General features: G+C 48.5%; 14 protein-coding genes across 14 annotated transcripts; 11 read left to right on the top strand and 3 right to left on the bottom strand.

Annotated features, from left to right (window-relative positions):
• Positions 1–126: 126 nt before the first annotated feature.
• N7517_002195 (putative ribosome associated DnaJ chaperone Zuotin) lies at positions 127–1,574 on the top strand (the record flags this gene model as incomplete). The annotated part of the gene is made up of 3 exons (XM_056719925.1): positions 127–279; positions 340–480; positions 531–1,574. The coding sequence occupies 3 exons, from the start codon at positions 127–129 to the stop codon at positions 1,572–1,574; spliced, it is 1,338 nt and encodes a 445-aa protein (XP_056584060.1).
• Positions 1,575–2,126: 552 nt separating this feature from the next.
• N7517_002194 (aminoglycoside phosphotransferase family protein) lies at positions 2,127–2,708 on the top strand (the record flags this gene model as incomplete). Its single annotated transcript, XM_056719924.1, has 1 exon — positions 2,127–2,708. One exon carries the CDS (start codon positions 2,127–2,129, stop codon positions 2,706–2,708), a length of 582 nt encoding a protein of 193 aa, XP_056584059.1.
• A 515-nt stretch (positions 2,709–3,223) lies between these two features.
• Positions 3,224–4,304, top strand: N7517_002193 (Crotonase core; the record flags this gene model as incomplete). The annotated part of the gene is made up of 3 exons (XM_056719923.1): positions 3,224–3,546; positions 3,610–4,077; positions 4,157–4,304. The coding sequence occupies 3 exons, from the start codon at positions 3,224–3,226 to the stop codon at positions 4,302–4,304; spliced, it is 939 nt and encodes a 312-aa protein (XP_056584058.1).
• Positions 4,305–4,807: 503 nt separating this feature from the next.
• Positions 4,808–5,806, bottom strand: N7517_002192 (PQ-loop repeat-containing protein; the record flags this gene model as incomplete). Its single annotated transcript, XM_056719922.1, has 5 exons — positions 4,808–5,052; positions 5,106–5,379; positions 5,435–5,638; positions 5,695–5,712; positions 5,762–5,806. 5 exons carry the CDS (start codon positions 5,804–5,806, stop codon positions 4,808–4,810), a joined length of 786 nt encoding a protein of 261 aa, XP_056584057.1.
• A 1,154-nt stretch (positions 5,807–6,960) lies between these two features.
• Positions 6,961–8,678, top strand: N7517_002191 (putative general amidase; the record flags this gene model as incomplete). The annotated part of the gene is made up of 3 exons (XM_056719921.1): positions 6,961–8,376; positions 8,428–8,512; positions 8,563–8,678. The coding sequence occupies 3 exons, from the start codon at positions 6,961–6,963 to the stop codon at positions 8,676–8,678; spliced, it is 1,617 nt and encodes a 538-aa protein (XP_056584056.1).
• Positions 8,679–9,509: 831 nt separating this feature from the next.
• On the top strand, positions 9,510–9,878 carry N7517_002190 (uncharacterized protein; the record flags this gene model as incomplete). Its single annotated transcript, XM_056719920.1, has 1 exon — positions 9,510–9,878. One exon carries the CDS (start codon positions 9,510–9,512, stop codon positions 9,876–9,878), a length of 369 nt encoding a protein of 122 aa, XP_056584055.1.
• Positions 9,879–10,795: 917 nt separating this feature from the next.
• On the top strand, positions 10,796–12,259 carry N7517_002189 (SNG1 family protein; the record flags this gene model as incomplete). The annotated part of the gene is made up of 3 exons (XM_056719919.1): positions 10,796–10,913; positions 10,973–12,055; positions 12,111–12,259. The coding sequence occupies 3 exons, from the start codon at positions 10,796–10,798 to the stop codon at positions 12,257–12,259; spliced, it is 1,350 nt and encodes a 449-aa protein (XP_056584054.1).
• A 931-nt stretch (positions 12,260–13,190) lies between these two features.
• N7517_002188 (uncharacterized protein) lies at positions 13,191–14,675 on the top strand (the record flags this gene model as incomplete). Its single annotated transcript, XM_056719918.1, has 5 exons — positions 13,191–13,438; positions 13,733–13,815; positions 13,893–14,194; positions 14,256–14,421; positions 14,491–14,675. The coding sequence occupies 5 exons, from the start codon at positions 13,191–13,193 to the stop codon at positions 14,673–14,675; spliced, it is 984 nt and encodes a 327-aa protein (XP_056584053.1).
• Positions 14,676–14,967: 292 nt separating this feature from the next.
• Positions 14,968–16,041, bottom strand: N7517_002187 (Acyl-CoA N-acyltransferase; the record flags this gene model as incomplete). Its single annotated transcript, XM_056719917.1, has 1 exon — positions 14,968–16,041. One exon carries the CDS (start codon positions 16,039–16,041, stop codon positions 14,968–14,970), a length of 1,074 nt encoding a protein of 357 aa, XP_056584052.1.
• Positions 16,042–17,057: 1,016 nt separating this feature from the next.
• On the top strand, positions 17,058–17,494 carry N7517_002186 (uncharacterized protein; the record flags this gene model as incomplete). Its single annotated transcript, XM_056719916.1, has 2 exons — positions 17,058–17,233; positions 17,290–17,494. 2 exons carry the CDS (start codon positions 17,058–17,060, stop codon positions 17,492–17,494), a joined length of 381 nt encoding a protein of 126 aa, XP_056584051.1.
• A 1,365-nt stretch (positions 17,495–18,859) lies between these two features.
• Positions 18,860–21,076, top strand: N7517_002185 (uncharacterized protein; the record flags this gene model as incomplete). Its single annotated transcript, XM_056719915.1, has 10 exons — positions 18,860–19,004; positions 19,060–19,112; positions 19,172–19,444; positions 19,504–19,581; positions 19,630–20,025; positions 20,080–20,110; positions 20,164–20,188; positions 20,245–20,534; positions 20,591–20,676; positions 20,732–21,076. The coding sequence occupies 10 exons, from the start codon at positions 18,860–18,862 to the stop codon at positions 21,074–21,076; spliced, it is 1,722 nt and encodes a 573-aa protein (XP_056584050.1).
• A 457-nt stretch (positions 21,077–21,533) lies between these two features.
• Positions 21,534–21,986, top strand: N7517_002184 (uncharacterized protein; the record flags this gene model as incomplete). Its single annotated transcript, XM_056719914.1, has 1 exon — positions 21,534–21,986. The coding sequence occupies one exon, from the start codon at positions 21,534–21,536 to the stop codon at positions 21,984–21,986; it is 453 nt and encodes a 150-aa protein (XP_056584049.1).
• A 279-nt stretch (positions 21,987–22,265) lies between these two features.
• N7517_002183 (Short-chain dehydrogenase/reductase SDR) lies at positions 22,266–23,402 on the top strand (the record flags this gene model as incomplete). The annotated part of the gene is made up of 5 exons (XM_056719913.1): positions 22,266–22,316; positions 22,368–22,680; positions 22,758–22,865; positions 22,936–23,160; positions 23,215–23,402. The coding sequence occupies 5 exons, from the start codon at positions 22,266–22,268 to the stop codon at positions 23,400–23,402; spliced, it is 885 nt and encodes a 294-aa protein (XP_056584048.1).
• A 679-nt stretch (positions 23,403–24,081) lies between these two features.
• N7517_002182 (S53 family peptidase) lies at positions 24,082–25,994 on the bottom strand (the record flags this gene model as incomplete). Its single annotated transcript, XM_056719912.1, has 3 exons — positions 24,082–24,804; positions 24,858–25,828; positions 25,886–25,994. 3 exons carry the CDS (start codon positions 25,992–25,994, stop codon positions 24,082–24,084), a joined length of 1,803 nt encoding a protein of 600 aa, XP_056584047.1.
• Positions 25,995–27,392: the final 1,398 nt, after the last annotated feature.

Raw genomic sequence — 27,392 nt, 5'->3', positions numbered from 1 at the left:
CATATGACCCGTGATTGGCTGGAGGGGCGGATATTTGGGGCAGAAAAAAATGTATGCAAAAAATTCCATCGCGGGACCCGACGCTCTCCACACACAACTTGGTACCATCACCAATACCATTATACAATGGCTGCTGCTCAAGTTGTTAACATTTCCCTCCCTGCCTTGCCCCAGGGCTGGGCTGGCGAGAAGGATTTCAAGATTGTCGGCGCTCTGTCCGGTGCCACCAAGCGCAACGTGGAGCCCGTTGGCCCGCACTTCCTGGCTCACGCTCGCCGAGTAAGTTCTACAAATCGACTAAATTTTCTTTTGCGATCTCATCAATTAACCACCTTTTAGTCTCGTCACAACCGTACTTTCTCCGAGGATGAGCGCCTTCAGGCCCAGAACAACGTCAAGAAGATTGAGACTGAGGAGGATGATGATATCTCCGAGGATGAGGACCCTATGATGCTTGCCCGTGAGGCCAAGGACTGGAAGGTCAGTAATGCAACATTTATCTTGGTTGGTCGGTTTCTAACTCCTAGCAGGGTCAGGATCACTACGCCGTTTTGGGCTTGAAGAAGTACCGCTGGCGCGCAACCCCCGAGCAGATCAAGCGGGCTCACCGCAAGAAGGTCCTGCGTCACCACCCAGACAAGAAGGCTGCCCAGGGCAACACCGATGAGAATGACAGCTTCTTCAAGTGTATCCAGAAGGCCACCGATCTGCTTCTGGACCCCACTCGCCGTCGCCAGTTCGATTCCGTCGATGAGCACGCCGACGTTGAGGCTCCCACTAAGAAGCTCACTGGTAGCAAGTTCTACAAGGCTTGGGGCCCCGTCTTTGTTGCCGAGGGTCGCTTCTCCAACAAGCAGCCTGTGCCCACACTCGGAGACGAGAACAGCACCCAGGAGCACGTCGAGACTTTCTACAACTTCTGGTACAATGTTGACAGCTGGAGGACTTTCGAGTACCTCGATGAGGATGTGCCTGATGATGGAGAGAGCCGTGACCAGAAGCGTCATGTCGAGAAGAAGAACGCCAACGCCCGCCGCAAGCGCAAGACTGAGGACACCGTCCGTCTGCGTGAGCTCGTTGACGAGTGCCTCGCTTCCGATGAGCGTATTAAGAAGTTCCGCCAGCAGGCTCGTGCCGGCAAGGACGCTAAGCGCCTCGCTAAGGAGGAGGAGATGCGCCGTCTCAAGGAGGAGAAGGAGAACGCCAAGGCCGCCGAGGAGCAGCGCAAGAAGGCCGCTGAGGAGACCGCCAAGGCTGACCGTGAGAAGAACAAGAAGGCCAAGGAGGCCGCTAAGAACGCTTCCAAGAAGAACAAGCGTATCCTCAAGGGCTCCGTCAAGGATGTCAACTACTTCTCTGCCGGTGAGCCCACCGCCGCTGAGGTCGATGGTGTCCTCAGCGATGTCGATCTCATCATGGCCAACATCGATGTTGATGAGCTCGCCGTTCTGGCTGAGAAGCTCACCCTTGCCGGCACCGATGGCGCTGCCGTCAAGACTGCTTGGTCTGGCGAGGCTAAGCGCCTTGTTGACGCTGGCAAGCTGAAGGCCGGCGAGGCCAAGGTCTTCGTTTAAATATTCTTGTCTACTAGATAGATGAGGGGTAGCCTATGTACCTGGGCTTTCCTAATCATGACTATTCACGCCACATAGAGTAGAAAAATATACGGTGCTCTTATCCAAACACATCATAGTCTATCATTCATAATTCTTGTCTTGCTCCATATAGTTCCTCAATTCCGCACTCTCCACCCCACAGAGCCGTAGGCTTTGAGACCACAGACTATGTCCAACTTCCAAGGTTACTACTGTTATCAGCCAACTGCATATTTGACTACTCCCAGCCACGTGATTGGTCACGGATCAAAAAACGGGTGCCTCACTTTCTGATAATCTGTTTCTAGGCTCATGCTCCCATCGAGGGGAAACAGGCGGTCTTCGTGGACGTGATGGATCTATCTGGCCAGGGTCAGTATGTCTAAAATTTATACCGGATATTTCCATCATGTTAACTAGTGGAGGCATTTAGAGCTACAAGAACCCAGTCTCCGGAAGATCATACGAGTCCCCAAAGACAGATTGCTTAAATATGGATCCTCTCAAGACATAGAGCTTGAAGCCGAGAATATGCGCTATATCGCCGAAAATACGACCATCCCGATTCCGCACGTTCACGAGACCCAGATCCATGATGGTGGCGTTGAGTCTATATTAATGGACTATATCGAAGGCCAGACGCTGCAAGATGCATGGTCCAGCATGATCCCTTCACAAAGGATGTCCGTTGCGCAGGAACTGCATGGATATATACAGCAACTACGAGGACTAAAGCATGAACATCTGGAAAGCCATAAGAATATATATACACGGCGCCCAATCTACCAGGACGAGTACCTATTTTCGAGAATGACAACCTCCGTCCCGGATCTCGTGCGAAGCGATACGGCCACTAAACGGCGGGAGGGTAATATGGTCTTCACGCACGGTGATCTGGCACCGAGAAACATCCTGGTTGATGACCATGGTCATGTCACTGCAGTATTGGATTGGGAGCTTGCAGGATGGTACCCTGAATGGTATGAAACTGTTAGAGCGTATAATTTTTGCAACGACATCCCTGGCTGGACTGCCTATTTATCAGCTATTTTCCCGCCGGATCATGAAACGGAGTATATGGCTGTGGCATTTGCTAGACATATGAGACGATGAATTGAATGCGATATATGTATTTAAGCAGTCCATTCCGAAAGGCATCGTATCATTTTCTTCCCTCATGAACCTACGTCCAGCATTCCACACCCTCAGTTTGAACACAGGCCTATTCTGGAGAAAGACGCGACGCAAAGATCGATGCGAGACCGAATCCACACTTGGATGGCTGGAATATTCTTCTGTGATAAAAGAAGAACCGCAAGGTCATGTTGGAGTTATGAAAATCGCCGGTTCTAATGGTACTATTTCGGCCTATATGTACATTGAGAATGAATCCAGTGATCAAAGCTTTAGCCCTCGACACATGTTACTCCTAGCTTTTGATATGTTCCGAGATAATGTAATCCCACCCCCACGCAATGAACATGTCAGCCGCGGCCCAATTTCTCTAAACTTCATGATGAGTGATCAAGTCTGTTAGAAAGCCGAGGCGTGGATTGATATATAAACTACTGGTATATCTCAGCAAATGGCGAGGTAAACTACAGTCTAGTTCATCTCTAGTGACAGCCATGATTTTCGACCCGGATACTATCGATATTCCCAAGTCTTACGAGACTCTTCTATTGACCGATGTCAAAGTCTCCCATCACCCGGCCGGGGCTCCTGAAGCTACCCCCGTTATTGTGGTGACGCTGAATCGACCGGAGAAGAACAATTCATTCACTCTAGAGATGATGCATGTGTTTGAGAAGATATACCCTATGTTCGATGTTGACGAACGAGTCAAAGTTGTGGTGCTTACCGGTGCTGGCAAGATGTTCTGTGCTGGTGCGGATCTTGAGCGAGGATTTAGTGGAATGGAGAAGGAGAGAAACAAGGATCACCGCGATAGGTAAGATGACGAAGCTGCAGCACGTAGCTCACGTACCATTTCCGCTGATACCGATATCAATAGCGGCGGCCGTCTCGCCTTGGCCATCCACCGCTGCCGCAAGCCTACCATAGCGGCCATGCAGGGCTCCGCTGTCGGTTTGGGTATGACAATGTGTCTGCCGGCCGCCATACGCATTGGCTGCCAGAAATCCAAATACGGATTTGTCTTCCCCCGACGGGGTCTGACGATGGAATCAAGCTCTTCATTCTTTCTCCCGCGGCTGATTGGTTACTCGAATGCTCTTTACTTAATCACAACTGGCAGCATCTTCCCACCGACGTCCCCACACTTTGGGACGTTATTCCAGGAGACATGCCCTGATTCAACTCAGGTAGTCGCGCGTGCGTTGGAGCTTGCTACGGAAGTCGCGGAGAATGTTAGCCCCATGGCATCATATCTTTCGCGAGAACTTATGTGGCGGAATCCAGGAAGTGCTGAGGAGACCCACCTGGTTGATTCGGCAGTGCTGTACCATATGTTTAGTGGGAGGTATGTTGTCTCCGCCTTGTTTGATCAAGCCTGCTTGTAGAATCTCATATGTCGAGAAGCAATGCTGACCGTATTATAGGGACTCAAAAGAGGGCATCAAAGCATTCTTCGAGAAACGAAAGCCGAATTTCAATGCAACTCTTGAAGGTGATGCCCCACCAGGCTTTCCTTGGTGGTCTGATGTCGATACTGGGAGACGTCCGAAGGCAAGCAAGGCGAAATTGTAGGCAATGGCCATTGCCGCCCAGCCATCCAGAATGTGCATATTTTGATATAGGGGGCAACGAGAAATTAGATACTGTAACAAGACTGAAATGTGATATTGGGAATTCTTCGCATAGCTACACAAGACATGAAGGGATCTCGACACAACAATAAACCCAAGTAAATATTTGCCCAGATTTCAGAAACAGCCTCTTGTGGAACCTCATCAAAGATGGAACATACATGGATGTATCCCCAGAAAGCAAGCGGGTCCGGGGGAACTCTTTGAGATAAAGTTGAATCTGAATCTGACAGCCGCTCCTCTCTCCATAATTCCCAGCTCCATCCACCTCTATCTAGCTCCACTTTTGTAACTCAACCTTATCTCACAATCCGAGTTCTACAAAACTATACCAGATTATAGACGTGGAGGGACCACGTCAGATAAAGGTGGGTATCACGACAGCAACAAGAAGAGAAACAACCGTTTGATGTCGAATGATTTAGACGATGAATCATTAATTATTTATGAACTCTGCCATGGCCTCCTTTCCATCACTTGAGATCCTGACGCGGTCCTGAAAACAGAAGTCGACGATGGCATTGGATGCAGAGACACCGGGTCCTGGAGATTGCCATCCCGCTGCTCGGAGCGCTTTTTGATCCAGGGCCAGAGGTTAAACACACCACCGCAGATAAATATGCCCACCCAAAGTATCAATTCAGTTCCATAGATAATTATCCCAAGGACATTAATAGTCGGCCCAAACACTGCTTGCATATTAGCCATTGACCGGTTCTATCTGGCGATGAAGTTGACTTACGAACAGAGATGAGCGAAAACAAGTCCCCAGCAGCATCAATTCCGACAAATATGAAGCTGATTCCTCGAACAGTCCGGTGGACATAAATATCCCAGTAATGTCTCAGTACGCCTGCTGCAAGTAAACATGCACTCAAAACTGCCATCAAGATAAGAGGCCATTCCAGTCCACGCCTTTTTGCAGCTTGCAAGGCAAAGATGAGTCCAGCTTCAATACCACCCAACAGCAGAAGAAGCGAAGTGACTGCGACACAGCATTTCATGATTTGGTATTTCTGAGTCCGAGTGAGTATTACGAGGATCACGTTAGATAAAAAGAGAAACATTTACCTTCCCATAGTAGAGACACTGTGCCCAAGTAAGGAGGCTGAGTGTTGTCAGGATTTGTGGCTGAATCCTCAGGGCAATATTGAATTCTTCCACAATGTTGTACACCCCGAGGGGAACCCCTGCGACAGCCCATAAAAGCATCATTGACCCTTGTAGTCCTTCAGTATCATGTCTCCTATAATTGATAATTATTTGAGGAAGGAGCTGTACAAAGGTATCAGCGCGGTCTCAAAGCTATTTGACACACATCAATGGCATACTTGGATAGACCAGCAAACCTAGAAAGAATGATTAGTTCGGTCTACCAATCGGGAAAATGGAACTCACTGCACCCAGAGTACCGAGAACATTCTCTGCGACTTGATTGTCCATTTTTAATGGGGGTTGTCATTGGAAAGAAAACGAGACTAGACCAACATCTGATAAGAATATATCTGGGACACGTGAAGGTGGGTCATATTCCCCACTTCTCATTGGGTCAACACCTGAACTGCTCTACGACGATCAATGTTGTTCAATGTTGTATCTCTTGTTCTATAATTGAGTGGCGAAATACTTTGATATTCCCGTTGCTCGTATAAATTGTGTATGTAACGTTGTCCAACTAGAAATAAAATAAAGTGCTAGGACAAGATATAGCCTTCTTAGGCCATAAACAGATACTAGCCCAGTGTCTGCTTGCGCAAGAACGGGAGGAAGTAGCAGAACCCGAAGATTGGAAGATTGATACAGTTCAACTTCTTTCGTACTCAGTGAGACTCTTCAGGTAAGACTTTGCTGGCGATATTACCTAGAGAAGTCTCTTATTTTAGGTCCTTTCGAAGTCATAGTGGTACATGTAACATAAGTACGTAGGATGAGAATGATCAGAGAGAGAAATAAATAACATTGTATTGATATATTTATCTCCTTGATCTCTCTCTATTATCGAAGTCTAAGGTTATGAATGCATATGAAGACTGAAATAGCAAATCCGGGGAAAGCTCCACCCTCGATAGGGTGCAATTATCGCCAATTAGCTGAGATGAAGGCGGATCTATGGATAGTTGGCCATGAAGAACGTGGAGGTGGAGACCCAAGTCCCCTTCTATGCGATTCCAGTAAATATACATAGTTTAAGACTAGATAAAACTGCCGTGTGCGTGTGCCGGGTGAATCCTCCATACATACATACATCGGCGTAAATGTACTTGATTGGCCTACCCTCTTGCCCTCCCCACCTGAGTACGGTGTATAAAAGTGAGGATGGACGTGATCCCCAGTTGGGTATTTGAATCCCGACCTACCAGCTTGCATGCTTGCGTGTTTACCCCACTAAACTCGGAATTGATTCTCTCAATATCTCATCTCTCTCCGCATCTAATCTCTCCCCGCATTTATCTTTCCCGAGGTCATCCACCTCTCATATTTCTTCCACATCTCTTCTCTCTTCCACCTCTTAACCCTCTTCCACATCCCTTCTCCCTCAATATCTCATCTTTATCCGCCTGTTTACCCTGAACAGCTCGTCTTTGAGATATAGCAAGATGACCAATCTAAGCTGGGAAGACAAGTGTGCCGCCAAACGGGCCGAGGTAGACGCCAAAATCCCCACTGGATGGCGACTACCAGCGGAGATCCTGCAGCAAGTTGATAACAATGAGCTGGAAATCATCGACGTTCCCTCGAAGTGCGGCATTCTCAGTAAGGCAGAGCTCGCAATTACTGAGATTCCCGACGCAACATCGCTACGAGGCAAGCTCGCTGCGCAAGAGCTCAGCGCCATCGAGGTGACCACTGCCTTCTGCAAGCGTGCCGCCATTGCGCAGCAGTTGACTTGCTGCTTGACGGAGACTATGTTCTCAGAAGCTCTCATTAGAGCAAAAGAGCTGGATGCGCATATCAAGACTACTGGAAACCCTGTTGGACCCCTTCACGGTATCCCGATTAGTCTGAAGGAGACCTTCAACATCCAGGGCGTACCGACTTCGCTCGGATTTGTTTCTTTCTTGGATCGTGAGCCCGTGATCCAGAACTCAGTCTTGGTAGACATTCTTTTGGAAGCAGGGGCGGTGCTGTACGTGAAGACCAACGTGCCACAGACAATGATGACAGCGGACTCGCACAATAATGTCTTTGGTCGGGTGTTGAACCCACACCGAGATATCCTCACAGCCGGTGGCAGCAGTGGAGGGGAAGGAGCTTTGGTGGCCATGCGTGGATCTATTTTAGGAGTTGGCACTGATATTGCTGGGTCGATTCGCATCCCAGCATTGTGTTGTGGTACCGTGGGCTTCAAGCCTAGTGTCGGCCGTGTTCCGTATGCCGGCCAAACGAGTGCTGGAAGACCGGGGATGACTGGAATTGCTGCAAGCGCAGGACCACTGTGCCACTCAGTTCGCGACGCAGAGATGCTCCTCCGTGTGGTTTTCAATGCACCATCCGATGATATGGACGATACGGCACTCGGATTTCCGTGGATCCAGCCTATGAAACCACCAATTCAGCTCACGATCGGCGTCTTGCCGGAAGATCCTCAGTCACCATTGCACCCCAACATGCAGCGCACTCTCAAAAGAGCAATCGAGAAGCTAGGAAATGCGGGCCATCGCATCGTGGATCTATCTAGTCAGATTGACTTCTTGGGAGCTGCGGCAGATTTGGCATTCCGCTTCTTTCGCATCGACCCGGACCAGACAGCGTTGCAGCATATTCGTAATTCTGGCGAGCCGGCGATCCCGTCTCTTCGATTTACATACGACCTCGATGGAAAGGGAGAGGAGCCGACCTTGCGAGGATTGTTTGCCTTGAACACCTCCCGAGCAGAAATCATGGCTAAAATGCGCCGCGTGTTCCTCGACAATCGTCTAGACGTGATCATCGGACCGGGATACCAGAGCACGGCAGTGCCTCATGACACCTACGGGGTTCCAGTGTACACAGTCATTGCCAACTTGGTCGATGTATGTTTCCTCTGTGCCATTTGTCGACATTTATACTAACTCAAATACTAGTATCCCGCATGCGTCATTCCTTATGGTCTGTCTCAAATGGCCGCCGATGCTGAGTACGTGCGCGACGTGGAATATTATCCGCCTTGTAAGAATTTTCTCGAATATATCGCAATCATATATGCTGACTGAACTCAGATCTCCCAGAGGAAGTCGAGAACGCGCCCTGCCACGTGCAGCTTATCGGCCGTAGACAAAAGGATGAGGTGTTGATGCAGCATGCTCTGATTGTGGAAGAAATCCTGGCCAAGTGATCCATCAATTCCGCGAGAATGAGCAATTTCGAACTCTTTCAACAAATTTAGCAGTATTCCTTCTAAAGAAACAGAGCAAGTTCAAATAGGGAACGTTTAGTTATAGTAAGGCAATAAGGCAATAAAAACTTCCAAGGTTGGCCAAAATGATTACATAAGTTCAGCCTAACCAAAGTTGGAAGAAATCTTTGAAACGTCCATGGTTGGATTTAAGATTAAAGCACAGAACCATGGATATATCTGCCGATCGGAGGAAAAAAAAAGTTCCAAAGTTGTTTACCCTCCAGGGCTTCAGGGCAAGACGTGCAGACGTGCGACATTTGCCACCTGTGCCACTTAATTTTTGGATATTCAGCCACCGTTTATATGTTGGAGAACAAAAATAGAACACAAATCAAAGGAACTATGATTGTGTCGGGAAGAGTACGTATGCATCTGCGTAAGATGAGTATCCCAGCCACCCCACTTACCCGAATAGGACTAAATGATCATCTACTCGGGATGATATCATCAGGAATGAAAACCCGTTGTTAGGGGCTTCCACATTGTCATTGTACGGAGACGGATGGATTCCTGATAGATCTTATACTGTGCGTGCTTGGCCGAACCCGAAGTGAACGTGGACGGAACGCGTAATGCTTGGCATAAAATATATTCTTAAGGGACTTTCCAATCTTGGAGGCGGGTCCCATATCCATAATAAATTGTGGACTCTCCCCCTGTCAGTTCTACTTTCTAGACCCTTAAGAACCAGCCCTCTCTCCTATTTGCGCTTTCTACAATCCTCCAGATTTCTCAACCACATACAATCCTCTATATTTCCAAGGCATCATGGTCTCTACTCTTCGTCTCTGCCTCCTGGCCGTGACTCTATTCTTCAACTTCTCCTCCGCATTCCCTCTCGTTGGCCGCGACATTCAATGGTCCTTCACCCTTTTCCCGTCACCCTCATGCAACGGCACTATCGGTGACCCTCACGTCGGATCTGGCAGCACAGGTTGTCGCGCCAATCTCAACAGCGTGGCCTCTGCCTACACCCTGAACACAGTCGCCGATGGCTGCCGCATCGAGTTGTTCGATAACACCATGTGCGACCAGAACGAATTCTCCGACGTCGCCAGCCAAGCCAATGCCACTCAAACTTGCCGCATGGCTGGAACAAGACGCCGCTACGGTTCATACCAGGTCACTTGCGCCTGAACATATTCAACCTTCTTTTCGAATATCACTGTTTGATACAGTCAAGGGTCTCGGGGCGGGCTCCTAGATCCTATGCGCAATTTGGTTGAAAGTCCGCTGGGCTGTCGATTGGGATTCCTCGGTGGACAAGGATATATATATATAGATATTTTAATGATACCCTTAGATTAAATGAAATGAGTTTACGATCGTCAATTTTCGCAACCCAGCACTCTTTTTTTCTGCTACTTCCTCATCGACGGGGGTTCAATCCACGATAATCGCTGGTTTATGCGTTCTGGTATCGGGCAGTCTTTGTGGATGACCTACGCCACATAGATATTATGGAAAAAATAGAGGAATTTGAGCTGTCGCAAAATCCGCGCAATATCTCGGTCCCTTCACAGCGGCGAACTTTTATGCGTGGCCTTGCAACCTGACTGGGATCAGCTGGATGAAACGGGGACACGCAATGGCGGGTGACCTGATACACGAGGGATCATTTCCCGCGCGACGCGCCGAGGCAATATAATAATTAAACCATGGAGGAAATACTCAATTGGGCAAAATTATCATATACTATGATGCACACTGCACTGGTGTTGACTGGTCCAACACCGTGGTTCATGTCCAGGATGTTGTACTGCGTTTACGGATGTAGATATTCCTGCACTCTTCCCATATTTATAGCGCTATAGGTCTATCCTCTAGATAAAACTCTGCAGACTTATGTATGCGTTACTCTCATTCGTTACAAGTTATCAGATCTTGTCGGTCTCGCTCGGAGTTAAGACAGGGAACTTCCCGAAATAGGTAAACCCCGAGGAAACTAGGACGCCGGAAGCGGACAGACATTCTTTCGCGTCTAATTGTTAAACTATTAATATGGCCCAATCGCAGTTTTCCTCAGTAGGATATCCCCTGCAAGCTGTTCAGTTATGACAGTAAAAGCCGAGTCATTGGACGGTGATACCAGCCCGCCGGCTGCTGTATCATTTTTTGATCCATCTCTCAAGGAGGTTCGACGGCGGGTATTCTACCAATGGACTCGCACTTGTAAGAAAACGCCCAATGGAAACTAGGGGAATACAAGGGAAATTAACAGAGATCGTTAGTGTTAATTTTGTGCGTCTTCATATTCGCTGTACTATCTCTCTTCTGGGGGTCCCAATACCGCACTGAGGCCAACTTCCCAGCGTTGAATGTATGGGTTGTCGATTTTGACGGCCAAGTTGACCCATACCGCTCCAGCGAAACCATTGTCGGTCCAGTAGTTATCGATGTCACCAACAAAATCCTGCAGTCTGACAGCCTTCACCTCGGCTACACTATCAAATCCCCCGCCGACTTCAACTATGACCCTTGGGCCGTGCGCCAGGGCGTCTACGACCAACATGCTTATGCCGCTGTGATAATCAATCCAAATGCCACAATGCTGCTCCGAAATGCAGTCTCCAATGGCAACACAACCTACGATCCGACCGGTGCCATCGAGACCATCATCATCTCTGCGCGCGATCAAACAACCTACTACAGCTATATCCTACCCAACCTGGCCATCCTACAGCAGATGGTGCTAGCAGAGTTCGGTCCGCAATGGATCCGGTCGGTGGCCTCATCCGTCAGCAACCTATCATCTGTGCCCCCGCAGGCGATCAACCCGGCCATTGGGTTCACGACCGTTGATCTACGTCCTTTTGCCCCGGCTGTTGCTGCACCTGCCGTGACAATCGGTCTGATCTATCTGATCATCATTGCGTTTTTCAACTTCCCATTCCTTATGCCTGTTCATGCCCTGTTCATAAAACCAGATGGTCATCCGCCGCTGAAGGTGCCACATTGGCTCATCTGGCGAGCTCTCTCAAGCATCATTGCTTACTTCTTTCTCTCTCTGTGCTACTCACTCGTGTCTCTGGCTTTCCAGATTACCTTTGACAATGGCTCTGCATCGGATGTCCTGTCCGCAAGTAACCCCAATGCCTATGGCCGTGGCTCATTTGTCGTGTTTTGGATGCTGAACTGGGTTGGCATGGCTGCTTTGGGATTCCCCTGTGAGAATATGGCTATGATCCTTGGGTTCCCATGGAGTGCCTTCTTCCTGATCTTTTGGGTTATCACAAATGTTGCAACAGGGTTCTACGCCATTGATCTGGCTCCGGGGTTCTATAAATGGGGGTATGCATGGCCGTTACATCGAAGTAAGTTCTTATTGTGGCTACGGTGCTCTGCTGTTGATCTAACTTTCTTTTCCAGTTGTCGAAGCTATGCGAACCATCCTTTTCGATACCCATTCGCGCATTGGATTGGACTTTGCTGTTCTCTTCATTTGGATTGCAGTATCCTTGGCATTTTATCCTTTTGCCGCCTTCATCATGCGGTGGAAGATGAAGCGGGGGATGTAAAGCAGGAAAAAGAACAGGTAGTGAATAGGCAGGGATAGTCATTTTGCTATCAAGTATTGCTGGCTTGTTGGCTCCCTAGGTGATATATTATATGGACTAATTATGTACATAAGGGTGGAATGCATAAAATGCTGTATCAAATGTGCCCAGGTGAAGCGTCCCAGTTCGACACAGACGTAAATGTATATTGCTGTCAACACCTACATGGCCGAGAATGTTATGACCCTCGTGGTTCGTATTAAGAAATTTATCTAGTTACACAAGGGAGAAGTTCAGACAGTTCAGGCTAAGTCATAGGGCGCCATCTCCGGTGGTAGCCCATGTAAGCCCGAATCCCTTCGAGCCAAGAATAATACTGCTACAAAGCCATCTATATACATAAATGTAGCTTCATGAAGGTGCCGTTGATCTAAAGTTGCTTGGAATATCTTGGCCTTGGCACACAGTCAGTCTGTGTATCTTGTATCACTTCATCAAAGTCATATTACATACATTAGGTAGTAGTGATATCACCCTGTCTACCAACCAGATGCCTGGTATATCAATTTCAAGAAGGGTTGTGATTCTTTATAGTCTGGGTTGTGCTGTATATTGCCCTAGAGGAAATCGAAACAAGATTGAAAAAAAGGAAATTAAATTAGTGTCATACTAGAAAGGACGCGACAAGAAGATATTTCCGACAACCAATCTTCTGTTGCCGTTAGACGTCAGGGTTTGTTCCGAGAAAGAGTCACCTGACTGTTTCTTTCTTCGCCGTTGATATATTGTCTTTTCCCTCAAGAAAACCGGGAATTTACTGTTCCGGTCTGCCTTCCATCTGTCGTGCATTTTATGAATAACCTGATTCCAAAAGAACCATATCAATTGAGAGCCTCGGAGCAACAGCCCGCCTCATCCTCGACTTCTCTTGTTCTTCGGACTGTCTATGACTATGACTTCCTTCCTCAAGTGGGCCAGGACAGCTATGAATCGAGATCCCTGGCCTGTGCTTCGATTTCCAACAAGTGGGTTCGAAGTAATCAAGCCGTCACACATTCTTGATGAAGAGCGCTTTGAAGAGTTCGAGAAAGGGCGCTACTATCCTGTCAATATTGGTGACGTCTTAGTGTCTAAATACCAGGTAGTTGGCAAGCTGGGCTTCGGAACTACCTCCACAGTATGGCTCGCTCGTGATTTCGGGTAAGCCGAGTCCCATTGAGTCTTCTTGGGGAGAAAATATACTGATCCAACCAGGGGCCATCAATATGTCACATTGAAGGTATATACAATGGATGGAACTAGTCAAAGGGAGGTTCAGACTTATGAAGCTCTAAGTCAAGGAGATAGATCACATACAGGCTATGCTCATGTGAGGACTGCATTAGACTGGTTCACGATCCCGCATCAAGGGAGTGAACATCACTGTGTTGTCCAAAAACCCATGTGGGGGAGCCTTCGACATTTAATGTACCGCTCTCCGGAACATCGCCTTAGCGAGGATCTTCTTAAGAGCGGACTTAAGCAGATCTTCCTTGCGCTTGATTATCTTCACAGCGAATGCCAGCTCGTTCACACTGGTGAGCATATACTCTATATCATTGATAGCTTTTTTTACTGTGATTAAGCGGACCAGGCTACTGACAAAGATTTCTAGATATCAAAGGCGATAATATCCTCCAGGAACTTGAAGAGATGTCAATACTTGACAGGTTTACCGATAGCGAGATAGAGCATCCGTCGGCACGGAAATCAGTTGATAATATGCCAGTCTATGCCTCTCGGCGATTTGAGTTGCCTCAAAATTTTGGCAGAGCAGTTCTTAGCGACTTCGGCTCAGCTGTACGGGGTGATGAAGAGAGGAACCATGACGCTCAACCCACCATCTACAGATCACCAGAAGTCATGTTAAAAATCCAGTGGAGCTATCCCATTGATATTTGGAATGTTGGCACTATGGTCAGTTCCCCCTTCTGATACCATGTATATTCTCACGTCACTAAACCCATAAGAATCCTAGATATGGGATTTGTTTGAAGGTAAACACATGTTCATTGGGATGGACCCAGATGGCAAGGGTTATTCCACCCGTGCGCACCTTGCTGAGGTGATCGGAATACTGGGTCCTCCGCCTTCACATTTTCTCAAGCGTGGAGAGCGAAGTCACGAATTCTTTACTAAAGATGGTATGCCATGCTTGATGGGTGAGATCAATTCCGAATTGCGTTGTGCTGACGCGAAGACATGTTTGATAGGACACTGGAATAACCAAGTCGATGTCCCCGGGGGATTGGCTTTGGAAATCTCCGAGGAGCGTCTCAGCGGAAGAAACAAAGAGATGTTTCTTGAGTTCATGGGGGGAATGCTTCAATGGCAACCAGAAGACAGAAAGACGGCCAAGCAACTACTTAAGGATCCATGGCTAGAGAACAGAGCATAGAGTTACTTATGTACCCTCCCCCGGTGAGCCGTACAGGAACAATGAACTACCACAGGGCTCAGGTTTAAGAACGAGTAGACCAATATCCATATAATCCTGTTGTGAAATTGCCGCTGCCATTGTATTCGAAGAAAGGAGAAGGTACTCGTAAGAATACGTAGGAGAATATCCGACACAAAAGATACTCAAGTAGATAGATAACAATGGCAAAAGATGAATCCAAACATCGATATGTTTGAACCCCATCGACATCATATCCAGAAACAGCAAGATAATCTCGAAATATGACCGACTACGAGATTTCCTTCCACCGAGCCTGAGCTTCAAATGCCTTTTCAAGGCGCATGTTGAAGTACCTTCGGATCAACTCCTCTAGCTTTACCTGGGTACAAATCAACTGCATTTGTGCATCGGTCATCGGGATCTGGGTATCACTGGCATTTAGGGACATATGAAGGACTCGAGCCTCAAAAACGGCACGGGATTGAAGATAAGCCTCAGTCCGTTTGCGCAGATATGAGCTCCACATAGCGGATTCCTGATCCATGTCATCATGAAAGATGGAGGGAAACACGCGAAGCGAGTTGGCGTGGGAATTCGCGAATCGGAGTCCTTTCCACTTATGATCATAGCAGATCATGACGGCTTCGTTAAGGAGCGCCGCGCCAACACCGTAGCCACGAAAGCCTTTTTGAACTGTCCAGGCACGTATCAAGGCATTGTAGTTCTCACCCGTTGGGAAAGTCGTTGCGTTTGGTTTCGGATGGGATTGGGTGCCACTGTATGTGATGCTCATAACAAGCGCCCCGACAATGCGACCCCCGAATCGATGAATGAGTACAAACGTAAATCCATCGTTTGAGTTGAAGGCGGGATCTTCCTGAGTCGTAGTGGCATTGTCATCTTTGCCAGGATCGTGCCCGTACAACCAGTTCAGTGTTCCAACTTTCTCAGCCTCATCGTGATATCTCCTCACCAAGCGTGTGATAATGCCCAAAGTGCCCGATACCGCAGTGGCACAGATAACAGCAATGTAGGGCCAGCCTGATGGGTCATGGTAAACGACCCCGATGCTGTAAGCGAAACCCACGGTTACCAGGGCCAGGGTGGTCGGGTGGAGGATGAGGGATTTGGCGGCGAGGTGGTGCTGCTCAGCCACTGACACGGCGATGAGCTTCAGTGCTGAGATGATTTCGAAGTCCTCGGTTGCTACATCGGTCGATTGTCCTGGAGAGGCGATATTTTTGTGTGCGCCCTGGTTGGTGCTTGAGTTCGTGTGGCGGGCTGTTTTCTGGTCAACGGCATCCTTTGGCTTTGTGCCGGTAACGTGGTCCCCTGGACACGGGGATGTGACCATCCGCGCCATAGTGAAGTGTCTCTGATAGGTGGTAGTAATCAATGAGTAGAGTTTAGCAGGTGTGCGAGGAGTGTCAAGGTGGGACGGACGTGTTTGCTGTGACAACAAACGGCTTCACAGGGACGCAAACAATATTTGAGAGGATTGTGGTCAAGACTATAAATAAAAACTTCACACTAAGTACTGGAAGGTTCAATTGCTTTGTATATAGTATGCTCTACTCGGTTACTATTCTCTCGCATTTTAGAACAATGCGAAGAGTATCTAGTTCAAGCATGTACCTGCATAGACCAATCTGAGGGACATATGGATAACGAGATTCCCCTTAAGGACTGTATCACAATGTTCCAGTAGTATATGGCCCTGACCAATGCAACCACATGAAGAGTACCTGCAAGGACCCGTTAGATGTACTACCGTGGAATAACATGCCTTACCACCACGTGGAAAGAGAACCAGCAATATAATTTGTAGATAGAACACCGCGTAGGAAGTGGACTTATAACATCAAGACAAACGCGAAGCTGGAAGGTAGGTATGATCTTGAGTGACATACTGTTAGCGGAGAAGTCTGCGCGTGGAAGAGGTACCTCTAGATGAAGCATTTAGGGCTAAACATGCACCACGTGGAATCTTAACAATCAGCCCGATATGAATTTCCCCTACATATAGGTGTGTAATATACTACTGGCTACATAGTTGACGCATGCAGCATGAAGTACAATATGGATAATAATGTAAAGTATGAAATATGTAAGTGAAGAGGACCCCAAGAGCCTATACAGGGTTATCATGCGGCTATGAGAGATTCAAACAATAGGCTAATTTGAATTAACATTCCAATCTAACCCAGTCTAAAAGACTAAAAAACCCCTTTGACAAACCATCTAGCCATAACTAGATATGCTGAGTCAAAGCTGAAGTTCGGGGGAAACCGGAGGCGAAAACGTAAAATATCCCCACTTGCAGCGCCCAAGATTATTTGGTTTAAGAAAATTCACTTGCAAGCAAAATAGAACGAGCATATGACTATGGAAAACGTTGGTCTCCGCACGCCTGGCGTATTGAGCGTCGTATTTGGCGCTCAAGGCGCCTTTCTACTGGCCAATGCCGTCTACACCTTGGCAAATCCTTCCGCCGCATCGAACCTTCCGGATTCTCCCCTGGCTGGAGTTCCCAACCATACAGTCCGATGCATAGGGTGAGCTTTAAATCCTTCAGGTATTGGTCTTAATGTTAAGTGTCCATTGCGAATAGTGTGACCTCTCTTTCTACGGGGACAATATACGCCATTGCGAGTTACCAGCGCAATATTCCGATTATGGTTGCTTCGCTCCCTGGTCGCCTTTTCGCCGGGTATGTGTTCTATCGGAACGGTGGCGCTTGGACTCGGGTTGCGATTTTTGAAGTCTGTATGGGGCTGGTGAATGCCGCAGCACTTGCCTGGGATCTATACCTATAAGACCGAGGTATGTACTAGTTGTGGTTTATTTGTGAAGTCCCGCTGAGAGGGAAAAACCTGAAGATCTACGGGACACTCTGTACGACACTGAGAACTAAACGATACTATTCCATTTTAATGGCCTATACAAACCTACATCGGGGAACCAGAGGGAACCGGGATTTCTAGATTAGACGGGCCGAGGTCAAGCGCGTGTTAGCCACGAGACCGAAGTGGAGTCTGTGGAAAAGCCATAAGTCCAAGCATCTAGACAATCTTTAATATACAGCTAGCCTTCGGGTGGTTATTGCGCCAAGGGCTAGGCCTCACAGTTCACAACCGATCAATCTCCGGCAAGATGCCGAGAAATTTCCTTATGGGATCTCGGATCAATTCTGGGGTACTGGAGAAAAGCATAACATAACATAAACTTCCTCTTTATCCACGTTCCAATATGTGATATATACCCATTTCCGGCTAATCCTGAGAGGTTCGACGTTCAAAGTGATGGACCGGCAGCACGACCACCCGCCGGAAGCCGATTCGTACATGAATCAGCGGCGGTCCACGGTCGGTAGTTATGAATGCAGGGGCTAAATCGGCTAAATCAAAGCAATTCAACCGGCTCAGGAGTTCGGATGTGGGGAATACAGTTGACTTCACCTCAAATTATACAGTCTTTGCCTCGGGATTTTTGCCTCTTGGTTTTGGGGGATTATAATCTGAAGTAGTACAGTGTATATAACTTTCGGTAAATCAAACAAGGGTTGGATGTCAAGGTTAATGAATCTCCAGATTTTGAAATGCGCGGGGTCCCCGGAATGTCTCCATTCGGTGGAGCTCCGAATCATGTGGCCGGCAGAGGCCGACTCAGAAACTCCCATAGCAAATCAATCTGTTATACGGTCTTCCCGTTTTATCCAGCCGTGTCAGGGTCTTTGGCTAAGAGCACCGGTTAAATCCTCGAATATCATGCACGGCCCAGTGGTGCAGCCACTGACGGTCTTCCAAGCCAATACCACGCTAGTTGAGCCCTTCCCGTCTCACAGTCGATCCGACCTGCCCACACGGCTTGATGAGAAGAGGAGACCGCCCGCCACGAAGCTTGGTCGTAAATGGGCTGATTGGGCCGATTACCTCATGTTTTCAGGTTTCAGACCTGATGTCCCCCCTATACCCCCCCATGGGGCTAAGTTCCCGGGGAACCTTGGCTTTGAGCCCATTATCCGTAGCCGGGCAAATAAATACTCGCAGATCCCCGGTCGAGACGTAAAAAAACGCGCTGGCATTTCTCCCAATATTGCCATTCTCTTTTTATTTTCGTTCCCATCTGAAGTTGGGTTCTTTTCTATCACCTATCCTTGTCGATCCTTGTTGTGATACACAATGGTGGCTGCTCTTGCGGGAGAGTCGGCCGTCTCGGCCAAACGCGCTGAGCTGTCGGGCAAAAATGGGTTCAAGGGCCTGCTCAGTAATAAGAAGACAACATGTATCGGACTTTTCGCGTCACTCGGAGGGCTGGTGTATGGATGTACGTTGACGAAACCATGTCGATATACTCGTGAATAGAATCTGATATCATCCAGACAACCAGGGAATGTTCGCTCAAGTTCTGACAATGCCGGCGTTCCAGGAAGCGGTATGTCTATTGCTCGTTGAGCCCACCATTTTGCACTGCTAATGGCTTTCTCCATATAGACTCAAGATTATGCGAAAGAAACGGGTATTAAGCAAGGAATGCTCACGTCCATCCTTGAACTTGGTGCTTGGGTGGGAACACTGGCAAACGGATACCTCGCCGATGCGCTCGGTCGTCGTCTAACTGTTTTGGTTGCCGTGGTGGTGTTCTGTGTTGGTGTCATTGTTCAAGCCTGTACGGAGAGCTCAGACTATGTCTTCGCAGGCCGATTTGTGACCGGTCTGGGTGTTGGTAGTCTGAGTATGGTTGTGCCGCTGTACAATGCAGAATTAGTGAGTGAATGCAATAACCTCGAGAGTTCGAAAAGGGAAATGACTAACAAAGACGGAAGGCACCACCCGAGATTCGTGGCTCGCTCGTCGCTGTGCAGCAACTGGCCATCACCTTTGGAATCATGGTCAGCTTCTGGGTATGTCATGTCCATTCTCGTGAAATCTCTCGGTCCTGACGTTTGCAGATTGGCTATGGAACAAATTATATTGGCGGAACCGGGGCAACACAGTCGGATGCTGCATGGCTGGTCCCAGTCTGTATTCAAATCCTCCCCGCTGTCACCCTGGCTGTGGGTATGATGATGTTCATGCCGCAGTCCCCCCGTCATCTTATGAACACCGGTCGCGAGGAAGAATGCCTGCAAACACTGGCCCGCTTGCGTGATGCATCTCCGGATGATATGCTTGTTCGCATTGAGTTCCTTGAAATCAAGAGCTTGTACCTCTTCGAACGAGAGACAGCTGCCGAGAAGTATCCCGACTGGCAGGATGACTCGTTTTCCAGTCGTTTCAAGATCGGAGTCCATGATTACATGTCATTGATCACCGACAAGTCTCTGTTTAAGCGCACAGCAACGGCAGTACGTTTCATGTTCAATGTGGTACCCCCATGAATATTGCTGATGGTATCATAGTGCATGGTTATGGTGTTCCAACAATGGAATGGTAAGATATGCGAAGCCCCGAGTATTGAATTCATCACTAACATTGTTATTCAGGTATCAACGCAATTAATTACTATGCGTAAGTCCCCGCAAATGCGGTCTCGTAGCGAAAGATACCTGCTGACACTCCCGCAGACCATTCATCTTCAAAGAGATGCATCTAGGCGGCAACACAATCTCACTACTCGCCACCGGTGTTGTTGGAATTTTCGAATTCGTTTTCACCATCCCTGCCGTCCTGTGGGTTGACAAGGTTGGACGAAAGAAGATCCTGATTGCTGGCGCAATTGGAATGGCAAGCTGTCACTTCATTGTCGCGGGTATCATTGGCGCGTACCAGGGTAGCTTCGAAGAGCACCCAGCTGCCGGCTGGGTTGCTATTGTCTTTGTTTGGATTTTCATCATCAACTTCGCCTACTCATGGGGTACGTACAAATTCCAACCGGGGGGCTAGACTCTGCTAACCATCGTCCCATTACAGGACCTGTCGCATGGATTGTTACTTCCGAGGTATTCCCACTCAGCATGCGTGCCAAGGGTGTCAGTATTGGTGGTAGCAGTAACTGGGTAAGTCAGATAGACCACCAAGTTCGTTGGAAATCTCTAACTGGGTACTCTACAGTTGAACAATTTCGCAGTCGGTACTGCTACATCTCCTTTCCTCCAAAAAAGCAACTTCGGTGCATTCATCTTCTTCGGATGCATCACAACCATCGCTGTGTTCTATGTCATCTTCCTTGTACCCGAAACCAAAGGTCGCACTCTGGAGGAGATGGACGAATTGTTCGGATCGGTCGGTCTGGCAGCTGCAGATACTGGACGCAAGGAACGAATCGAACGTGAAATTGGGCTTCTTGCCCTTGTCGGTGCGGAGCCTGCTGATGAGAAACACCCTGAGGCTATGATGGATGAGAATAAGGTCGCGGTGTCGAGGCACGAGGATGTCGTACCTGGCCCAAATAATTAAATGGAGGCAAGTCGCGTTGAAACAGGAACTATTGATTCGGAGGCGGACCAGTTCTGTCAGGATGTATCGACAATCGGTCGACATAATTACATACATATTAGCTATACCAAGTGCTTTACCTATACCTTGACGTTTCTTCACTCCTTACTCTGTGCCTGTATGCAAATTCGGAAATACATAACACACATCACATGCACCTGGTCGAAGATAGGTACTCAGTACTTCTGCAAGACAAAAAGAAAGGGCCAAAAGCACCAAAATCAAATTTTTCAGCTCATTACTCCGTACTATGTATAGAAAATTGAGAGCCAAGGCTGAAGCCCAAACACCAGTCACATTTAAGGCACTTTTGTGTCGATAGGTCCCTTCTCTCCTTGTTTTCCGTTCTCACTCTCTTTCTTTCTCTTCAAACTGTTTCGACCCGCCTTTCAACCCCACACAATCCCCACAGTCCAAAATGTCTACCACTTCCACCTCCTCGTCCGCGAGCGCAACCGGCACTGCGTGCGGTGCCAGAGTCTGGGAAATTCCCACGGCAGATGCAGCCTGTGCAGCCATTCTCAGTGGCAACATGACCGATGTGATGGACGACTGTTGCAAGCACGCGAAGGTCTCCAAGTACGAGAACAACTGTGGCATCTACTGTCTCGCCCAGGGCCAGGATATCAACAAGCTCCAGTCCTGCATCACCAGCAAGAGCAACAACTACCATGACGTCTTCTGCAACGCCGCTCTCAATGCGACCGCCTCTGCCAAAGGTACCAAGTCCACTTCCTCGGCCACTAGCACCCAATCGTCTGCTACCTCGTCTTCCACCAACGCCGCGATTGTGAACCAGCCAATCTCCAAGTCGGGTCTTGGACTGATCGGGCTTCTTTTCGGCTCTGCTTTGATGGCTGTTATTGCTTAAATCCTGGAGATCTACAGATGGGTTAATTGGTTCGGGGAAGGATTCGACGGTTGTTTTGATAATATTTTTCTAGCGGATGAGCGACCGTGTTTTTCTCTCCTCGTATATGAATGTGGCATTCTCTTCATGTAAATTAGGATTTGACATATCTAATGGATTTATTTTTTCCTTTCAGCCTAGTTGGACGTGACGTAATTGGGTAAGCACTAGGTCAGCTTATATTCTACCCCTCGATCCCTTGTTAGCCCATCAAATACCAAGCATCACCTACCTCCAAAGATGTCCTCACTTGCAAAGACCGTCATCGCCACAGGCGCCTCATCGGGCTTGGTAAAACCTTATTCCTTTGGAATATCCAGACTCGAGCTAACATGATCATAGGGATTCGAATCCGTCAAGCAGTTACTCCAGCAGGCACAGCCATACAGCTTCATTCTAGGTGCTCGTGACACAGAGAAGACTCGTGTCGCGTATGATGACCTGAAATTCGACACTTCAAAGCACAGTGTCTCTATCTTGCCCCTGGATCTTGTCAATCTCAAGAGCGTGCAGTCGTTTGCTAAGCAAGCACTCTCTGAATTGGGTCAAAGGCCATTGAACTATCTTTTCCTCGTTGCAGGTCTTGCTGCTGGCGCTGATCAACCGGGACCTCATGGCTCGAAATGGTGCGAATCGTACGTGGTAAATCATCTGGGTATGTTAAAGTTCGATCCATCTACTACTGAAGAGAAGAGTGTAAGAGGCTGGAGCTAATCATGAATCACAACCCAGCCCAGCATTATCTGACCCACCAATTTGCTGAGGTACTATCTGCCTCGCAATCACGTATCGTCGTTGTAACTTCGGGTATAATTCGTAATGTGAGAGGAAACGACCCAAGTAAGTTTGGTTCCATCTTTCCTAGCCTGTCGTCAAAATCGGTGTTGTTCACAATGCTGACTTCATATAGGCACTCTTGACGTCGACCTAAAGGCAAACTCCGGCGCGAGCGCAAAAGTAGTGTACAGTGCATCGAAATTCGCCCAGCTTCTGGGTGCACACTACTGGCGCCGTAGCCTTCCAGACTGCAAAGTCGTGGCTGTCTCGCCGGGTCTCGTCCCCAACACCAGGCTTTCCGAACGTTCGGGCTTGGTATTGACCATGGATATGCCCGATGCCAAGACAGTGCCAGAGGGTAAGGACCTTGATTTGAATTTTTGAATTGAAGATGGTATCTAACAGTCCATAGGTGCCCAGAATATCCTCCGTGCATTCACGGTCGATCTCCCCGCTGATCCGGAAGATATTTTCTTGACCAGCTGGGGTGAATGGTGGCCTAAGGATGTCTATGCTCTGAGTCTTGATCCTGCATTGCAAGATAAGTGGTGTTTGAGCAAGGAAGACATTGAGAAGTCCGAGCCGGTGTTCCAGGAATAAGGAGCACAGTATGAAGACTTCACTCCAACAGGTCTGCAAATGGTGTATTTCATAAAGCCTGTTTTCGGAGAAAATAGGTCTATTGATTTGCGAATCGGGGAAGTACATAGATCTGAATGGGTCAGATTTACACGGGAGTACTAGCACTTTTTACGTGAACTTCTATAATTCAAGACTTATCTAAAGAACGCGTTTTTTCGCGTGTTTAAACGTAATATATAAATTTAGCTAGTTATTAATAAAATATTACCCTAATCTAAGAGCTAAAAACGGGGTCTAAACATAAGGTAATTAAAAAAGTCACGTTTCTTAGAATGTTTGTATTGTTTGGTGCTTATTTTGGGCTTTTGGCCCCCATCGTGGGCCCGGTGGGCTTTCACCCCGGGCCCATAGCCCACCGGTGGGCCCTGGGCTTTATGGGCTTTGCGGAGGTCTAGCCTTGGAGCGGAAGTTTCTGTGTGCGGCGCCTCAAGCCTAGGCGAGTACTAAACAACAGAAAGCCACAACAATACAAAAGGACATAAATTAGCCACAAGATTATTATATTTGCAAATATAGGAAAGAATCTATGTGAATCTAACTATCATGCACGCAAACCGGAAGTTTCCAACCGGTCGGAATCAGTCATACTCTGAAACTCAGACAGTGTACCGCATCAGCATGCAAGACTCGCAATCTACTAGGCGCCTGCAAGCTTGCGCATGGCCGCAAAGTTGGGAGAACCAAGACCAGAAACAGGGTCCCAGCCCTTGGTAGCGTTCCAGCTGGCACCTGGAACCGAAGGACCACCGTTAACGGGGCCACCGAAGCGGCCATGGCCGTCGCAGCCAGTACTAGCGCCGTCAACAATGTCCTTCAGGCCATCGCGGCCGGCTGAGTACAGCCAGGGGTTGAGGAAGCCCATGGGTGCTTTCTTAGCCTTGAGGCGGGCGTCGTTGAGGAGGGCGATGATTCCAGCAAAGGCAGGTGCCGAGCAGGATGTGCCGTCGACGCTGGTCAACGAGCCCCTATTGTAGATAGCGTAGTTCTGGCCTTGGGCTGTGACGTCAGGGAAAGCTCGGCCCTTGGGGTTGAAAAGGCCGGACCAGCGGTCGCCCAGGGTGTCGAGGTACTCAGACACAGCGGCTTCTTGCCATTTCGGGCGGTCCCAGAGATCGGAGAAGCCGCCGGACGAGAAGTACACGGCCCTCTCGGGGGCGGTGTGGGTTGTCGCGCCGACGGATGTCACCCACGGGCAGGCGGCAGGGAACTGGGGTGGGAAGTGGGTCGCGTTCCTGCCGTCGTTCGTCTGGCACGCAGCGCCAACGCCGGAGTCGCCAGATGAGAAGATGACGGACACACCACGGCTGCCGAGCTGTGAGAACAGGTTGCAAACGGTACGGGCGTACTTCTCGGGAACGCTCTGGAGGTTGATATTAGAGACTGACGAAATCACTAACTAAGGAAGTATCATACCTGCTCGTCCTCGCCATAAGAGGTGGAAATCACCTGAGGAAGGTCCTTGCTGTCCATTTTGAGCACGTTCTGGAGGAATTCAAGGTACGGCTCGTTGTTGTTATCATTTGGATCAGGCTGGTCGAGATCGGGAACAAGTTTACCACGACCACCAACGCTGAACTCGGTAACGGGAACAGGAGAGCTGACTCCAACAATGTACTGCAAGTCAAGGTTTGCCTCGCTGCTGTCAGACTTCGACTGTTGATCATTACCACCGCCATTGTACTGGACGACGGTGAAGTTCTGGCCCTTGGCAAAGGGTGCGACATTTTTCTCAAATAGTTCCAGATCAGCGTAGCGAGCATACTCCTCCAGGTAGCTGGCAAATCCGACCTTGTTTCCGTTGCTGTCGCTGGCTTGGTAGTCACCAATATTGTACATATCCTTGAGACACTGGGGAGTGATGACGCTGTTGCAGTCTGGGGAAGCGGACATGGCCTTCGAGCGGAAAGCCGCGTCAGTTTCCTTGACCTGAGTGTGCAAGATGGCCGAGTTGGCGCGCAGCTGGCCGAAACGGGTGGTTGGCTGGATCATGTTGATGTGCGACTTCAAAGCCTTCGGGACGGAGTACCTGAGTGTACGGAGACGCTCAACGTGCTTGACACTGTTGACGTAGAACTGGAAATTGGCTGCCAGCAGCTTATTTGCCGTCTCCACGGTGGTGTAGAAGGTCATCCAGTCGGCATCCTGTTCGATCTTGGTGATACCCGCACCTTCGAGCCAGTCACGGATCGAATTCGTGGACTCCGCGCTGGGCTGCAGCATCCGCTTCATTTCCTCGTGGGTATTGAAGTGGTTTCCATAGCTAGGGTGATCAGGAGTTGACATCTCCATCACAGCTGCTTCGAATCCGGCAGTATCCCCCTGTGCCAGAGCAATCTGCAGCTTCATGGGCTGATCAGCACGCGGTGTGCGAGAATATCTCCATCCTGTGGTGGGTCAGTGTATCAATTCTGTCGGTTTGGTTTAGAACGCAAGTTACTCACCCTGAGGAACAGCAGACAAACTCTCGAACACATTAGCTGCAGCAGAGGACGCGAGAAGCGACAAGACCGCGAGCGAGAGGGCTCCGCGGTTAAATAGAGGTACAATCATAATAAACACAGGTGATCTGAGGACACCCTATTTGACACCGGTCGGGGCCTCCACACAGCGAATACAGGGAGTATAAATAGTCCAACAGGAGATTATCAAAAACAAATGAGGGGTAAAGACCGTGAAGTGGTATTTATTATGGTTGCATTGGTGGGGGGAATGAATGGGGCGATAAAGAATGTTTGTTGATGAAGCCCAGGATAATACAAGGTTGACAAGGACGGTGTGCTTTAATCGAAGTTTCGCGTCATATCCTTGGCATGATAAAGTCCACTATTCCAGTCCAGTGGACCCTTGGTGGATGCCCGTTTAGTGAGACTGTTCTCAATCAATGGCTGGGATATTGCATCGAGGTCTGCCTACATAACTCACATCGTGACCAACAGCCTTCCCAGCCCGAGGAACAGTGAATTGGTGATGTGATCGGTACTCTGTACGTACTCCGTATGAAGATAAGTCCTCTATCCCATTGTGATATTCAGTGCATCCGTCGGGGGTCCGTTGATCGGCAGGGGGTGATCCACTCTGAAGGAAACAATGTGAGGGGCGTTAGGGGGGCTTGTTTATATTGTCGGGTGGCTGGATGGCTGGACCCTAAAAAGAATTCTCTGGTTTTGATTGACAGCCCACAGTTCATCAGTTATCAGATCTGATGGGAGCTGGAAGATGTGTTCAATAATCAAAATCATTCATCCCCTGCCAAGCTTCTCGAGGGGGGATGTTGAGATGGTGAATATGCACTGCTACACTAGCCGGCAGGGAAGTTGGGATGGTCATGCACTGCTGCTGCAGCTGACAACCAATTAGGCTATCGCATCAAGCATTAAGACAGTCTTGGAATAGGCGCTAGGCTTCTGTGGGGCTGAAATGGGCTAAAAAGCACTGTCGCAACCAGAATATCGATTTTGTTTGCATTGTGTGTCGGAGGCTGGGGTCAATAATCTGCACAAAATTATTGTGTGCCAGAGTAACCTAGGCACTAGAGACCGATGTGGCTGGTGATCTCTTCAGGACTTCATTATTTTATATGTCATCTCAGCCTTGGGTAAAAAAGGGCTGGGCAAGCGAGATGTACGGAATACTCCGTATGCTTGCTTCTGTGAGACATATCAGGGGTCGACATGGTAGTTCCTGTTAGCTTGAACTATCCAGCAGGTGTGTTTTCCAGGCGATATTTAAAGGTTGACTTCTTTGGGAAGTTCCTCGGAGTTGAAACGATCAGAGTCCGCCGGTATTCCGTACTATCCCGTGACTCTCTACCAAATTTGTGTCCACGCGCGATGCAATGTTGAATTTTTTTTCAGAAAAAAACAAATCATATCTGAAATTTCTAAGTATTAGAGCCCATGACTTCAATAATCGGTAAGTTTCTGTCTATGAAGATGCACGTCAAACTAG

Source organism: Penicillium concentricum, assembly GCF_028827145.1.
Source record: "Penicillium concentricum strain IBT 3081 chromosome Unknown utg000001l_segment0_segment0, whole genome shotgun sequence".
Classification (NCBI taxonomy): domain Eukaryota; kingdom Fungi; phylum Ascomycota; class Eurotiomycetes; order Eurotiales; family Aspergillaceae; genus Penicillium; species Penicillium concentricum.
This window is presented reverse-complemented; position numbering and strand designations above follow the sequence as displayed.